At 32.1% G+C, this 15,925-nt stretch overlaps 2 protein-coding genes across 3 annotated transcripts; both read left to right on the top strand.

Annotated features, from left to right (window-relative positions):
* Positions 1-2,373: 2,373 nt before the first annotated feature.
* On the top strand, positions 2,374-5,439 carry LOC124824252 (large ribosomal subunit protein uL3-like). The gene is made up of 6 exons (XM_047296665.2): positions 2,374-2,479; positions 2,749-2,834; positions 3,164-3,274; positions 3,722-4,026; positions 4,461-4,870; positions 4,964-5,439. Exons 2-6 carry the CDS (start codon positions 2,750-2,752, stop codon positions 5,220-5,222), a joined length of 1,170 nt encoding a protein of 389 aa, XP_047152621.1. The 5' UTR covers positions 2,374-2,479; position 2,749; the 3' UTR covers positions 5,223-5,439.
* Positions 5,440-6,394: 955 nt separating this feature from the next.
* LOC124824251 (polypyrimidine tract-binding protein homolog 3-like) lies at positions 6,395-15,433 on the top strand. Of its 2 annotated transcripts, XM_088098446.1 has the most exons (15): positions 6,395-6,552; positions 7,165-7,232; positions 8,277-8,348; positions 8,450-8,526; positions 8,673-8,751; positions 9,047-9,170; positions 12,270-12,334; positions 12,427-12,476; positions 12,602-12,643; positions 12,778-12,829; positions 12,936-12,993; positions 13,095-13,108; positions 13,589-13,696; positions 13,771-13,914; positions 14,882-15,433. In XM_088098446.1, exons 2-15 carry the CDS (start codon positions 7,176-7,178, stop codon positions 15,269-15,271), a joined length of 1,332 nt encoding a protein of 443 aa, XP_087954572.1. In that variant the 5' UTR covers positions 6,395-6,552; positions 7,165-7,175; the 3' UTR covers positions 15,272-15,433. The 2 variants fall into 2 exon arrangements, with proteins under 2 accessions (XP_087954572.1, XP_087954573.1); XM_088098447.1 differs by lacking the exon at positions 7,165-7,232 and having other exon boundaries at positions 6,408-6,552.
* Positions 15,434-15,925: the final 492 nt, after the last annotated feature.

The following is a 15,925-nucleotide window of genomic DNA, read 5'->3' as shown; positions in this document are numbered from 1 at the left end:
TCATTGCCCAGGTGAAAGAAACGGATAAAATTAAAAGCACCTCGATATTTCCTTAATCACTTAAAAAAAAATTTAACCAACAATTATCGTACTAACATCTTAACTCAAAAAGTTTATTTTTTCTTTTACAACTCTATCATACGTGTCTAGCTATAAATAGAAGGAGAATTGAGAAAACTTATCTAATATAATGCTATTCAAAATTTACCTTGCTTTTTAATGTGTCACAAAATGGAGAAAAGGGTTTTAAGAAAACCAGGACAGAAGGAAATAAATTAGGATTGAATTGTAAACAGAGGAAGAAGGGAGAAATTTCTATTTTTTTTATGAATAAGAGAGGGTGATTTAGATCAAAGATCTCTCAACATAAATTATTACTAACTTATATTTGGATCGGGTGATAAATTTAGAAAAATTAAAATAAGTGAATTTGAGGAAAAGGTGAGACAAAAATGAAGTATTTTGAATTAAAGAAAACACATTGAGAAATGGAATAAAAGTTTGTAAAAATTGATGAATGAGGTGATTGATTTAATAGAATATATATATTGTTATTTAATTAAATTATAAGATTATAATTTAATCTTAGAATTTAAAAATTAATTTAAAATAAAATGTAACTACTGTATTATTATTATTATTATTATTATTATTAATTTTTATATTGTTAACATTTCTATTATTATTATATAATTATAAAACCCATTATTTGAAATTTATCTATCTCTCCATATATAAAACGATTGAGAATAGTTAGAATAGTATTTTGCAATGATTTTCATTGAATAATAGATTCTTTTATAGTTAGGGACTTTTGTGTAAACCCAGACGAGTTGAGTTGTTTTTCTCATATATTCTCTATTCATTCATTTTCTCAAATCCACTTATATGATAAAGTCATTCATTTTTTCATCCGCGATCAATATATTAGTAGATAAAAAAACCAATAATGTTATGCTTAAATATGAAATCAACTAATATTGTATAAGAATATCTTACATTAAATAAATTTTAAACATATATTAAATCCATTTATTACTGGTAGATTATCTTACGTACTTATTTAATGATAAAGTAAGCGCTTAGATAATTATATAAATTATATATAATTTTATTTGATGAGTATGTTTAATATTATATTTTATTAAGAACACTATATATTTTTTTAAATAATTATATTTTACTTAGAGCTTATAATTTATTTTCTATACATTAATTTTTATATTACAATGTCAAATAATATAAAATACTTTTGATAATATCATACACAAATTTTATCTATAAAGAAAAAAAACATACCTTTTACTGTTTTATAAGTATTAATAAAATATATTTAAATTACATATAATATAAAAAATAAGGCAATTCCACCCCAAACAAAATACATTTAAAACAAAAAATATAAAACTTAAACATGTATTAAGTTTCTCGTATATTATCCTGGCTTAATTTAGCTTTTATTTTAAATATAAATTTTTTAGTTATTATTATTTATTTATTATAGTACTAAAAGTGAATTTCTAATTAAAACAATTACATTTTTTATGTATACTTCGAGTAATATATTTAATATTTATATAATTAATATACTCGAATGTACCTTTTTTATTTTTAATATATCATGAAAAAAAATTATATTATTTTTGAATAATGATTAGTTTTTATTTGAAAAATATTATTAAAAGGAAATTACTGTGTATCATTTTATTTTATAATTACATATTGATCATTTTGCATGTAGAATAAACAGCAATACCAAAATATACAAATATATTATGAATTAAATTACATTATATTATATTTAACAAATAAAAGAATAATAATAATAATAGTAAACTTTTAATATCACATAATATATTATAATTAGTTATTCTTAAAAGTATAACACACAATTTATTATTTTTGTCTTTAAATAAAAAAAATTCTTATTCATTATATTTTAGAAAATAAATTTTTAAAATCATAAAACATAAAATACAAAAATTAACATGTAGAAAGTTAATTTTAAGTATCTAAGTAGATTATAATTATTCTTAATAAAAATATAATGTTAAGACTACGTGATGGGTTAAACATGTAAATACAAAATATATGTAACTATCTTATTTATATTAATAAAAATATATTACTTATTTTTAATATGATCTTAAAATAGTTAGTTATTTTATGTAAGATATTTTTCCCTACATTATATATATATATAACTAATAATAAATAATTTTTATAATTATTAAAATACATAAATTTAGACACTAAAAAATATTTAACTTTTTTGAAAATGCCACCACTACCATTGGACTGGATGGGTATACTAAAGCGGGAAATTAAAATTGAAGCCCATTCAAATGGCCCAAACCCTAGCCCATAAATTATAAATGAATAAGGCGTAGTCCTATAAATGGCACAAAGGAAGTAGGGTTTTAGTTCAGTGCCTCTCTACTCGGGTCTTTGTTCGCCGTAGCAGCAGGAGCAGTCTCAGGTTCTCCTCTTTCCGATCTCTCTGCTCATTTGTGTTTTCTCGTTTTCCTATTCAATTATTTGCATTCCTTGATTTCTTTCGCTGCAATTCGTAGCAAAATTTATGTTCATTTCAATTCTTTGTGGTGTTTGTACTTTTCCGAATCCGGAAGCAGTTGCAAGGACAATTTGTTTCCTTGGCTTCTGTGTTCAAGTTATCTCCTATTTTATGCTCACTTTTTCGTCTGAATGAATTATTCACGTTTTTTTATTTGCATTTTCTCTCTATAGGATGTCTCACAGGAAGTTCGAACACCCAAGGCACGGGTCTCTGGGATTTCTCCCCAGGAAGCGTGCTGCTCGTCACAGGGGAAAAGGTTTATTTTTCTTCTGTTTTTATCACTCCTTATCCTCTAAGTGTGTGCTTTTACTTTTATTTAATTATCGATTTCACTATAGTTACACATGTAATTTTGAATGCTGAATATTGTTCTTGCTTAAGAGATCCAATGATGATTTACCTCCACATCAATTTTGAATGTTGTTTTAAACTCCTAATGCTGTTTTGTTTTACTCTATCAGGTTTTTAAGCTATTGAATAGTAAAACATTTTTATTTTTATGTTTTTTAATGAGGAGCCTGTTTTTATTTATTGGTTTTATAACACCATGATTTTGATATCCTGTAATTGTCATTAACTTTGCAGTGAAGGCATTCCCTAAGGATGATCCATCCAAGTCACCCAAGTTGACTGCATTCTTGGGTTACAAGGCTGGTATGACTCACATTGTTAGAGAGGTCGAGAAGCCAGGATCAAGTAAGTTCCGTTCTGTCCATCTTTTTTATTTTTTTTACTAATTTAGGTTAATGAATATACGAATGTTGTCAATCCTGTTTTTTAGTCGGATACCAAGTAGATTGTCAACTACAGGTCTGTTGTCGGTGTGATTTGTTGCCGTATTTTTGCATGTTGAGAGCATGTAAATAATGATACGGATAATGGAATTGAAATTAACCGTTTATAATTTTCGGTTTTACATTATCACTTCATTTTAGTTAAGTTTTCATCGGTTTAGAAAGTATTAAACTGGATGCTTTCAGTGTTTTATGGTTTTCAAATTTGTAATGCCAATATTATTTCATTGTTTCACTAGTACCTGTTTTCAACAGTATTGCCTTATTTAACCTTTTCATTTAGCTTTCTGTTTGATGTTGATATTATGGAACCTGTATTCATTTAACTGTATTTATGCTTTTATATCAGAGCTTCACAAGAAGGAAACTTGTGAGCCTGTGACAATTATTGAGACCCCTCCCATGGTTGTTGTTGGTGTTGTGGGTTATGTGAAAACTCCCCGTGGTCTTCGTACCTTGAACACTGTATGGGCTCAGCACTTGAGCGAGGAACTGAAGCGTAGGTTCTATAAGAACTGGTGCAAGTCCAAGAAGAAGGCTTTCACCAAGTACTCAAAGCAGTATGAAACTGACGAGGGGAAGAAGAACATTGAGACTCAGCTGGAGAAACTAAAGAAGTATGCTACTGTGATTCGTGTTTTGGCTCACACTCAGGTGCTCACATACTTTTGTTTTGACTTTATTTCATTTTTTCCGGTGGTGGTTTTGTTTTATACATGGAAGTTTGGGCTTGTCTTTAACCATTTACCCCACTTTTACGTCTGTTTTTCGTGCCTATTGAGAATGATGAAATTCATGTGCTAACGCAGCATCATAAATTTTGGTGCTATGAGCGGCATTTTCCACACGAGATTTCTGACTCCTAACTGTTTCAAATATTTCTTTTTGGGCTGTTTCAGTGTTATCTGCGCAACTATAGTCTTGTCATTGTCTGCTTTTGGCCATTATTTGTACTGATGTCGAATTGTAATACTGGTTTCTTTCTGAGTTGTGTTTGTAAAATTCCGAATTTAAGGTCACTTCCATTTATCAAGAGTTGTTTATTGAAATATTATTCTAATCTTAGCTTTCTGCCTTTGATCTTACAGATCAGGAAAATGAAAGGGCTGAAGCAGAAGAAAGCCCATATCATGGAAATTCAGGTGAATGGTGGTTCTATTGCACAGAAGGTGGACTTTGCGTACAGTTTCTTTGAGAAACAGGTCCCCATTGATGCTGTGTTCCAGAAAGATGAGATGATTGACATCATAGGAGTGACAAAGGGTAAGGGTTATGAGGGTGTTGTAACTCGTTGGGGTGTTACTCGTCTTCCCCGTAAGACTCACAGGGGTTTGAGGAAGGTAGCTTGTATTGGTGCCTGGCACCCTGCCAGAGTTTCATTCACTGTTGCCAGGGCTGGTCAGAATGGATACCACCACAGGACCGAGTTGAACAAAAAGGTTTACAAGCTCGGTAAAGCTGGAGATGAGTCTCACTCTGCTCTTACCGAGTTCGATAGGTGAGTTTAGTGTCTTTGGTTATGGTTACCTGCAATAAGTTATGCAGTAATTTTTGTTCAAGTCCAACTAACCCTGCATTATTTGGGATGCAGGACTGAGAAAGACATTACCCCCATGGGTGGGTTCCCTCACTATGGTATTGTGAAGGACGATTTCATCATGGTGAAAGGATGCTGTGTTGGCCCCAAGAAAAGAGTTCTTACTTTGCGCCAGTCCCTGCTTAAGCAGACTTCTCGTGTTGCCCTTGAGGAGATCAAACTCAAGTTTATCGATACCTCCTCAAAGTTTGGACACGGTCGCTTCCAGACCACACAGGAGAAGCAGAAGTTCTTTGGACGCCTCAAAGCATAAATATGATAATCGGATGGAAAAGCTGGAACTTACCTTTAAAATTCTATTTGTTTTCCATCGCTCCTTTTAAACTTTGTAGTGTTTCCTTTTTGGCATTATGGGTTGTAGTGTTTCCCTTCGTAATTTCACTTAACTTTTGTTCGAGGGAGATTTCTCTATTAAAAATACTTCAAATTTTGTTTATGATTTTATTTATATAATGTCCCAGTTTTAGTTAGTGGTTTTCATATTATTTTTTGCTGAAACTTAATTCATAAGTGACATGCTAGCCGTTTTCGATATTTTGGTACTGTGGACCGTTTGCTGTATGTTTTTAGTTAGATTTTGATGGACCGTATGTGCTTGAAGAATTATTTAGTTGATAATTTTATCCTGAACCTTAGTAGTAATGTGGAATAACCTCGAAGGAGTTGAATCATGCAATGTGGATTCTATGGTTTGAATTTCATTCCTATTTTAAGCTTGTTGTAAATAATTTAATTTGATTCCTGTAATGATCACATGGTCACTCATTGAGTAACTTATAAGTAACTAAAATAAGTTCATTGCAACATTTAGCACATTTCCCTAATTTTTGTTTCCATTTAAACTGGCAATGGCATTTGAAGAGCATGGTATCATAACCTTATGTATCACATAACACTCGATGGTTTATTAAACGGATATATTCTGAGATATCTCTCTCTTTGTTTGCGTAGATTAATATTTGTGTGTGATTGGATAAATGTTTTCAAATGGTTTTAAGTAAATCTTCATTTTATAAAATTGTTAATTATTAAATCTTTTATCATAAGAGCGTTTAAAATAAAGTAGTTTTAATATATGTCAACAAAAAATTACTTTTAGATGTCAATGATGTGCAAAATAATAATATTAAAGCAGTATGGTAATATTGCGTTATGCTTTTTTCTTTTTTTCACATTACATGTAAGTGGGATTTTTTAACTGGTAAGCTAAATAAGTTATTATACACTTATGAGTCACTCTCGAATTATATGAAATGAAAAAGAAATGAACAAATAGTAAAGAAGTTGGTTAGGCCAGATAAGCACGAAATGCCAACTCAAAAAGAGATGGATAAGTTTGGAGTAGTTGATTGAATGTTTGTAATGAGACCAAAAACCACTTTTGAGCAAATGCAAATCATCACACTTTCAATGCGAACTTAAATTCAATCTAAGGTTCTCTCTTGTATAAAGCCGCAACTGAGTTACATTACCCAACATAAGATAGGGTAACAGTAACAGATTCACGATTTCATACGTGCCACTCTTCTTTAACTCTCTCTCATCCTCTTCCTTTTTCTCTATTTGTCTCTCACCTCTTTCAGGCAATTTCTCTCTCTCCCTCTCTCTGCTTCTCTTTTTGGAACGAAGAAACCTGCGGTGTGTTTGCTTTGCCGATATGTCACAATTTCCTTCAACTTTAGGGTTCTGGGCTTGAATTTGGACATATCCTTTCCTTTTTTGGGATTTTCTTGACTGCCTTTTGTTCTGACTGTTCATAGATTTAGGTCTCCACTTGGATATGCGACTTTTTTCCAGTTTGATAGAGTGCGTGATTAAAATTTCATGTTTTATTTTTCTCCTTCTTTCGTGATTGGTGCTTCGTCTGTGAAGCACCATGATTCTTTGCATTATAATTTATTGGCATCGATCGTGATTTAGTCCAATTGGGTTTTGCGAAAAATCGGAATGGTGGAAGCCTTCAAGCTTTTTTGGGGGGTTATTGTACTTGTTCGTCAGTTTTAGAGTGAGGATTTTGGAGCATGCCAACTGCGAGCTTTTGCTCCAGTTCCTTGCCTTTTGTTTTTAGTTTGATTCAAACTAGAACTGTGTTTTTATGCTATTCATAAACTGAACAAGTGAAACGGAAAAAAAAAAAACAGTTGAAGTGGTTCATCAACATCGTCATCATTATATGTATTTTCTGGTATTTGCAGGTTAGTTTACAATGACCGAACCTTCCAAAGTCGTTCACGTTCGAAACGTTGGGCACGAAATATCTGAAGTACTTTTTCTTTCTCTCTCTTGTTGGATGTTTTCATGGCTGGTTTGTAGAGTGAAAATAGGGTAGCAATGAAATAGAGGAGAAATAGGGAGGAGGGAGAGGAAACACAGGAGATATAATAAGTTTTGGATTGTGTTTTGGTAGAGTGAAAATGGGGTAGAAGAAAAGTACAGAGCCATGGATACCTTTAATTTTAGTTCTTCACTATCTGCAGTGGAGTAGAAGTGAACAGTGAAAGGCTTTTATGAAAAAGGAACAGGGCACGGCTTTGGTTTCCATGGCAGTTGAAAACTGGTCGTCCTATTTTTCTCTTGGCTATTTATTCTCTATTCTGTCAAACTTATCTTCTAAAATCTATATTATTTGTCACATTTCCATTCACCTTATTTCTTTCCTCACCTAGCAAGCACACCTTTAGCTTTATTTTGATGTGATGAGAACAATACAATTACCAAAAAGGTGACTGAAATGAGAGTGGTAAGGTAACCAAGGGTGTTTGATTTCTATTTTCGGAAGTTCTTTTTTAATTTCCAATACGCAAAAGATCAAGAGATGGTGCGAGGCGCAAAGCAGAGTTCGGAATCAAGAGATGTTAAGCAAGAAGAAAATCGAGAATGAAAAAATATCTCGTAACTGTTTCATTCTACAGTTTCCAAAATTTAATTGGATTTGTATGAGAAATTGATAGGTAAGTAGTGAGAACTGTTCTAGAAAACAATAATAATAGTGAAAAAGGAAATCAAATCGGCTCACTCAGGATATCTAATTTTGAATCTTCTTATAATATGGTTCTACATTTTCCGTTTTAGATTTTTAGTTTTTGATTGCAACCCTTTTTGTGAGCTGTAATAAATACATGCATGCACACATGATATATCATAGAAGCTGCAAGACATCTTTGCTTGTCAAAGCGAGTTGAAGTCAACTTTTGATTCATTGTAGAACTTTAGTGTTTATTGTCTTATCATAGAATGATTATACTTCCTTTACATGTTAGAGTTTTTACTTTCTGGAATTAGTAATCCCTTTCTCCTTTGATTGCAGAATGATTTACTCCAGCTGTTTCAGCCTTTTGGTGTCATAACCAAGCTTGTTATGTTGCGTGCCAAAAATCAGGTTTTCTTTTTTCATTCCTTTAAATGAAACTGATAGTTCCTGCATAAACTTAAGGTTGTTTCAGTTCATTATTTTTTGTACAACCTGTGCCATATTTGTAGGCTCTTCTCCAAATGCAAGATGTTCCTTCTGCAGTTAATGCTTTACAATTTTATGCAAATATCCAGCCAAGTATAAGGTACAAATGGCTTGCTCTGTATTTTGGGGATGTACATGATTGCATTGACTGTAGTTTCATAATTAGATTTTTGGTTTTGTATTAGTACATTCTCTTTGATAATAAAACTGCCTTAGCGATAGATTTATCCTTTTGTTTTGTCCTAGGGGGAGGAATGTTTATGTTCAGTTTTCCTCACATCAAGAACTGACAACAATGGATCAAAGTCAAGGACGAGGAGATGAGGTTGGTGTTTTTTGTGTTGATATTTTTTATTTAAAAGAGTGTATGCTCTATCTTGTCTATTTCTTAAAAAAACATGTTGAAATTATTATTTTTATATTTTGTATGATATAGTTTCAGCCCCTCTCCCCAATGTCTTTGTATGTAAGATTGTCCCATTTCGCGGACCAGTGTTAAATTGTTATGTTCTGTATATTCCTCTTTCTCTTTATCATGTACTTCCTCTATTTATTCTCCTTTATCTCTATCTCTTCTCTTTCTCTATGCTGTCATGCTGTCGGGATCTCTGGATGCACAGCCAAACCGAATTCTCTTAGTTACAATTCATCACATGCTGTATCCTATAACAGTGGATGTGCTGTTTCAAGTATTTTCACCCCATGGATCTGTGGAAAAGATTGTAACATTTCAGAAGTCAGCTGGTCAGATTTTCAGATTTCTCCCTTTCTCTTCTTTCCTTCCCTGTCAACTTTTTTTATATCTGGACATTTACTAGCTAAATTGAGGTTATAGTAATAGTTTGTTTCGAAATGTGGAAATATATATTTATATTATATATATTGAATGTAAATAGAAAAATATTTTATGAAAATTTTCAATTGGAAAGTTCCCAATAGCGTCTTCTATTGATCCATGTAACTAACTGCCGTCATAGGATAAACGTTGTTGTTGCTTGTAAGTAAATGGGACAATAGTAGAACAGGGTTCTTTAAATTTAATGAATTTGTAAAGGCTTTGGTTTTTCAATGTGTTGTGGAATGCTCCTTAATTTTCAACGCATAATGTGACATAGAACGTAAGGGGGAAAGAGAAAAAAAACACAGAAAGATTGGAGGAGTTCTGGGAAGGAAAGGATATAGAGAGAGATGAGATAAATAGATGGATTAAATGAACGAACTATTCACTCCACCTGTATTATCATTCCAGTGTGTCAAAAATACAACAGCCATGCTTTATTTATAGGCAGCTATCCAATAGTTGTAATCCCAGCTAACAGTTGCCGACTAACTAAAGCTATCGTGATTTTTGTGCAAAATTTGTCTGAAAATTTTTTGATTAATAGAAATATTTTTTATGTTATACATATTAGATTTTCTATAAACAATTGATGTTTCTTGCAAAAGTCTTCACAAAAATTATAAATAACTTTTCTATTTTTTTTATTCAATAGCAGGTGAGGTTTTAATAGTTGTAAAAGGTAATCTGAGAAGTGTTATTAACGAAGTAGAAAAAATATTTTAGAATTAATTATGCTTTTCATCCTTGTAAAAGTGACAACATTTGGTTTTTATCTGACTTTTTATGATTCCACATTTTAGTCTGCATTATGTAAATACCCAAACTCTTTTATACAACTTTTGAGGATGAAAGTTTGGCATATTACGGTTGAAAGTTTGTGTATTTATAAAATGCAGGTGCGGAAAGTTAGAGTTTTGAAAGTTGCCAAACAAAAAATTGTCCATTCCATGGGGGAGGAAAACATCACTAACGTAATATTTGAATATCTTAAATGATAATTAGTTGAAAAATATATTTTTGAATACCATTACTTTTTTAAAATCACCTATCAGAGATGGTATTGTTACATTTAACTTATACATTATAATCTTAATTATTTTTATCCCTCCAACTCTTTTTAAGCTCAGCCATTGCTCAATGGTCTTGAAATGCAAACAAAATGGTAAGGGGAGTGTAGTTTCTGTTCATTCCCCAAAGTTTTGAAGAACTTCTTCCCAAAATTACACACAAAAACAAGATCTCTAGCACTATATCTCAAATAGTGCTCCATGTAACCTGTAGATCTGATACATGCAGTATTGAGGAAGTGTTGTTGTATATGAATGTTAAATGACAAAAGTTATGTATGCTTGCTTTTGTGATAAGTGATGTCCCAAATGGCAACCTTGGTATGGTGGTAAAAACAAAAATTATAGGCTATTAAGCTTCTTTTTTTAAAGTTAAGATTTCAACATTTTTTAAGAATTCTTGAGGGGCAAAAATTTCATTCTAGGCTATCCCAACTGCCGACTTACTTTGCTTCCCGAACACATTCTTACTCTGCTTCCCCTTATCTCGTGTACCTGCTACTGCGTTCCCATTGCCTGGAGCCAACTAATTCATGTTTTTGGTCAACATTCTCCCCTATACTGCTGTTGTAATGAGATTCGTTGCTCATATGCCAAGCTACGAGCTTCTCTCTTGGCTTGAATAAACACACTGAGATAGTGTAGCATATTCTTCCTGTAAACCGGACCAACCATATAAGCATCAAGATATTCTTTAGATGAAGGAAGTTTACTGGGAATTGCATCTAATTTATGATAAATTCTGCCAAGGTGTGATGCTGTCGCAAACGCATATGATTTTCTTGCAGGTGTTATATCCCTTTCAGGCAATAGCCTCTAAAGCTGATCTGAATTGTGCTCCCCCATGCCTAACAGTGTATCAACCTTTTCAAGCCTTTGTTAAATTTGAACGAAGCGTTCTTTCATTTTGTGTAGTTGTGTTTACATACCTATAGGTTCTGGTCTAGTGACAGGAAAACTAGGCTCTAGATATCACTAATGTAGGATACTGATTGAAAGAGAAAGAAACAGAAAAGAAAGAGGGCAAGAGGGAATAAGAGCAAAACACAGGATAGAAAGAGGGAGATGAGAGAACCAAAAGATCAAAGAACTGTGCCCTACACTTATATTCTCATCTTTCTTGTTTTCCTAAAATACAATAATAAAAAATCATCCATGAACATCTAGAGAGAGAAATATAGCTATGATAGGTGATATAATGTCATAGGAAAAAAGGTGGAGAGAAATAATAAGTGTTAATGAGATGTTTGCTATATAGAAATGGTTTTATCTGTGAAGCACAAACACCACGGACATTGCAACACATAAATTCCAAGATGTAGGACACGGTATATATATATATATATATATATATATATATATATATATATATATATATATATATATATATATATATATATATATATATATTGAATATCATTATGAATTATTTGAATTGACAATCAAGATTTTTATATTGAAAATCATGTATAAAAAAGTTAGTTAAACATAACAATTTGAACATATTGTTACCTAATATAAAAATGAATCTAATCCATGTATCTGAAGTCCAAAAAGTGAAAAAGATATTTCATTCCTTTCTTGATCATCATTGAAAAAGACACTTTATGCAAGATTCATCTAAAGAGACCAATTAACTAACAACTTAAAAAAATTCCACATTATATGAAGATAGATAATGGATAAACTTGCTCTTAATATTTATATATTGTTACAGTACAACTGAACTTTATTTATTGGTAGCCACCTAATAGTTGTAAAAACCTAAACTGACAGGAGCTGACAAACCAACGTAACATAGTGAACATGCCATTGCCTTCTAATCAGATATAAGGATTGTTATTAGATTTTTTATAACTGTTACATTTCATTTATGCATGTATTGTTAGTGTATGTTCTACTGATTCTGTTTTCATGATTTTGCAAACTTTGTAGGCTTTCAAGCTCTCATCCAGTTTCAATCACGTCAGAGTGCTGTTAATGCGAGAAGTACACTTCAGGTTGCTTGTTTTACAGTTCCTTTCATCCTGTACTTGACTTATTAGTTCTAATATTGTTTCTGAATAACTATAGAACTTTTGGAAATTTCTAGGGACGCAATATTTATGATGGTTGCTGTCAGCTGGACATTCAATTCTCAAAGTAGGTTAAATTTATCCACCTAATTTTGTTTGTGTTTATAGATTTTTTTTTTTTACTTTGTTTTCTCTCCGCCTTTTTATTTACTTTGTTTTCTTACATGGACTTTTAATTAATTTTAATTGCAGCCTTGATGAATTACAAGTGAACTACAATAATGACCGTTCAAGGTGATTCAGTCAGTTTGTGTTTCTGTTTATATTGATTCCGTCAGTCCTTACGTTTCTGTTTTTATTCACTGAATAATCTCCTTTCTGACATCTTATTTATGACATTGTTGCTGACTTCATTTCATCTTTCGCAGAGACTTCACCAACCCAAATCTCCCAACGGAGCAGAAAGGAAGACCTTCGCAAGTATTTTCTGTTTGGTTCTTCATTTATATGTTTATGAATCATGTCTGTTGATCTTTATAAAGTCCATTCTAATATATATTTTTTAACTTTATCTTCTGTTAAGCAGCCTGGATATGGTGATGCGGGAAATATGTATGCTGCTCAAGGTTCTGGAGGCAGGGCAGGTGCTAAATATTTTAAGCTGCTTTGATTGGTTTGGTTTATTTATCATAATGTGTTATTTTTTAATGTACTGATGTTTGTTCTTTTTCTTCTCTCCTTCCAGTTGGATTTCCACAGGTGGGTAATTTTCAGATCAACTTGAAGTTCCAATTAGATACTATTCTTGCGCAGTTGATTATATGAAGTTATCATAATTCATTTTGTATCGTGTGAAAGTAACATTAGAAATATGTTACAGTTAATCCCAACTCTTACCAATCTTTGTAAAATATAAAGGTACGGAATACAAAGTTTGTACAATTATAGCCTACCAGTTTATAGGATTTTTTGTTTACTAACAACTTGGTTAGTGCTTTTTAGTTGATTTTGCTTTTCAAATTGGGTTTTAATTGGTATAGGGAGAAGTCAGTCAGTTGGGATTTTGCTTCTTGAACTCTGATATTTCTTTCGATTAAGATAAATTACATGATGATATGAAAACATTGTTTTTATCTTTAATTTCTAGTAAAACTGCTACAAACATCAGAAATTAAGATGCTCTCTTTCTTTTTGAAAAAGAAGCAATTTACTTATTTATTATTGTTTTTTCAATTATAGATGGCTAATGCTGCAGCCATTGCAGCTGCCTTCGGGGGAGGTTTGCCTCCTGGAATAACTGGGACAAACGAGAGGTGTACAGTGCTTGTATCAAATCTTAATTCTGATGTAAGAACTTTCTCTAGCTTCTATAAAGTTCTCTCCCTTTCTTGCTTACTTGTCTTAAAATCTGCTTATTTCAGAGAATTGATGAGGATAAGCTATTCAACTTGTTCTCTATTTATGGGAATATTGTGAGAATTAAACTTCTCCGAAATAAACCAGATCATGCACTTATCCAGATGGGTGATGGCTTTCAAGCTGAATTGGCTGTACACTTTCTGAAGGTGTGTTTAGTTCAGACCTTGCTGCTCAAATATTATGATACTAGATTTTTGTCACGCCTCTTACTCAAGGGATGGGTTATTGTTGTTCTTGGTGATATATCATCATATATATGATTTAAATATTTTTTTATCTACAATTTCAATGTTATTTGACAACTTGTTGCAAGTTTGATTAGTGAGTTTGTAGAGTTTTAAAAGAAAATGAAGAATGTTTGGTAAGAGCAAAGTCATATTTCTTTTTCTAAGGTTCGATTGTAGTCGTCAGTTTCTAATCCGTCTATATTTAAGTTCCCTCTTAAAATTTATCATACTTTGGTTGTTCTGTTGATATATTTACTTCCAAATATATCTTCCTTTATGAACTTTCTACCATGTCAACTGGCGTTGCCTACAACGGTCCATGAAATTGTTTTACCAAGAAGCTCTTAAAATTTATTTCCTTTATCGTGGTTTTATTTTCTTGATGCTGATGTATGTTGTATGGAGCTAGACTGAAATTAATGGATTTATTTTATGAGAGAAAACTTATCTGTTTATAGTAGATTTTTTTTTCTTTTCATTTTCACTATTAAACAATTTTGGTTTGCGCTCTATACTATTTCATTTGTATCTTTTGATGCATTGTTTTTGTTACATCATTGGTATTGTTCCATGTTTTTGAGATGGCAGCGTTAAATATACTGTTAATGAAAAACAGCAGTTGAATATTCTGACGAGTTAACATAGTTTAGTGTCATTAAATTTAAGTCACCAAAACTTTAATTTTGATTGTTGGTTTGTGTTGATTCTGTGAGAAAATTGAAGAACGGTGAACTATATTCATGATTTTCTGTAGTGATCTTGGTAGCAATTTTATGTTAAGATATTACACTGAATACTTTTTATATCGTCTATAATCCTGCAAATTATTATATATTCCTTCTTTTCTCGTTTTAAGCTGGTCAACATTTTCAACTTTGTGTTGTAGGGAGCCGTGTTGTTTGAGAAACAGTTAGAGGTCAACTTCTCCAAGCATCCACACATAACCCAAGGTGCTGACACACGTGAATACATCAGTTCAAATCTCAACCGTTTCAACCGTAACGCAGCCAAAAACTACCGTTATTGCTGCTCTCCTACAAAGATTATCCATTTGTCCACACTCCCACAAGACATCACTGAGGAGGAGATTGTGAACCTTGTAGAGGAGCATGGAACCGTTGTCAACAGCAAAGTCTTTGAGATGAGTGGGAAAAAACAGGCTCTGGTTCAGTTTGAGAATGAGGAACAGGCTACTGAAGCCCTTGTGTGCAAGAATGCCAGCACACTTTCTGGCTCAGTAATCCGTATCTCCTTTTCGCAGTTACAGAATATATGAGTCTTTGTTAAGAAGTTGTTGAGCACAACAGGGACAGGGATACTGAATTTGGGAAGGATGTTTTTTTATGTAGATCATAGTCATCTTCATTATCTTGTAATGCTCGCCTTGCTTTCCAACTGATTTTACTCATAATATCCGCTCTTCCATTTTTCATCTTTATTCATTTATCTTCTCATCTCCTTTGATGTGCTACTTATTTAGGTTGCTAACATAATGTAGTGGGGAGGTGCACATTTGTATGATTGAGAATAGGTTATTGGGGAAAAGGGAGAGGAGGATTCACTTCCTTATTTCCTTATAAATCATTGTTGTATATGGTTTGTAATGTAGTGGGGAGGTGCACATTTTTGTTGTATTCTCAATCCATGTCAAAAATTTCTAATCTAATTGAGCAAGAAATTAGTTTTTGTGTGTTTGTTTTTGAAGTATCTAACCATTGGTCTACTCTTCATGTTTGCAACTACATATTTCCCTCCACCACCTGTAGCATCTCTCTCTTCTTGCATGCATATGGATTGAGAATATACTCATTATTTTTCTTCCTCCTCCTTTCTCAAACCATTTCCTCCCCTTGACCAGCAAGCTGTTTTATCCTCAATGTGATAATGCAACATTGAAACCTAAGGTTGAGAAGAGGAACTTTATGTCATT

Source organism: Vigna umbellata, chromosome 9 (genome assembly GCF_029865625.1).
Source record: "Vigna umbellata cultivar VRB3 chromosome 9, Vumbellata_1.0, whole genome shotgun sequence".
Taxonomy (NCBI): domain Eukaryota; kingdom Viridiplantae; phylum Streptophyta; class Magnoliopsida; order Fabales; family Fabaceae; genus Vigna; species Vigna umbellata.
This window is presented reverse-complemented; position numbering and strand designations above follow the sequence as displayed.

Coding starts and splice junctions, on each gene's coding strand:
- LOC124824252 (XM_047296665.2), top strand. CDS start 2,750: ATGTCTCACAGGAAGTTCGAACACCCAAGGCACGGGTCTCTGGGATTT. Junction 2,835..3,163: donor TGCTCGTCACAGGGGAAAAG/GTTTATTTTTCT, acceptor TTAACTTTGCAG/TGAAGGCATTCCCTAAGGAT. Junction 4,027..4,460: donor GTGTTTTGGCTCACACTCAG/GTGCTCACATAC, acceptor TTGATCTTACAG/ATCAGGAAAATGAAAGGGCT.
- LOC124824251 (XM_088098446.1), top strand. CDS start 7,176: ATGACCGAACCTTCCAAAGTCGTTCACGTTCGAAACGTTGGGCACGAA. Junction 7,233..8,276: donor TTGGGCACGAAATATCTGAA/GTACTTTTTCTT, acceptor CTTTGATTGCAG/AATGATTTACTCCAGCTGTT. Junction 13,697..13,770: donor TATCAAATCTTAATTCTGAT/GTAAGAACTTTC, acceptor TGCTTATTTCAG/AGAATTGATGAGGATAAGCT.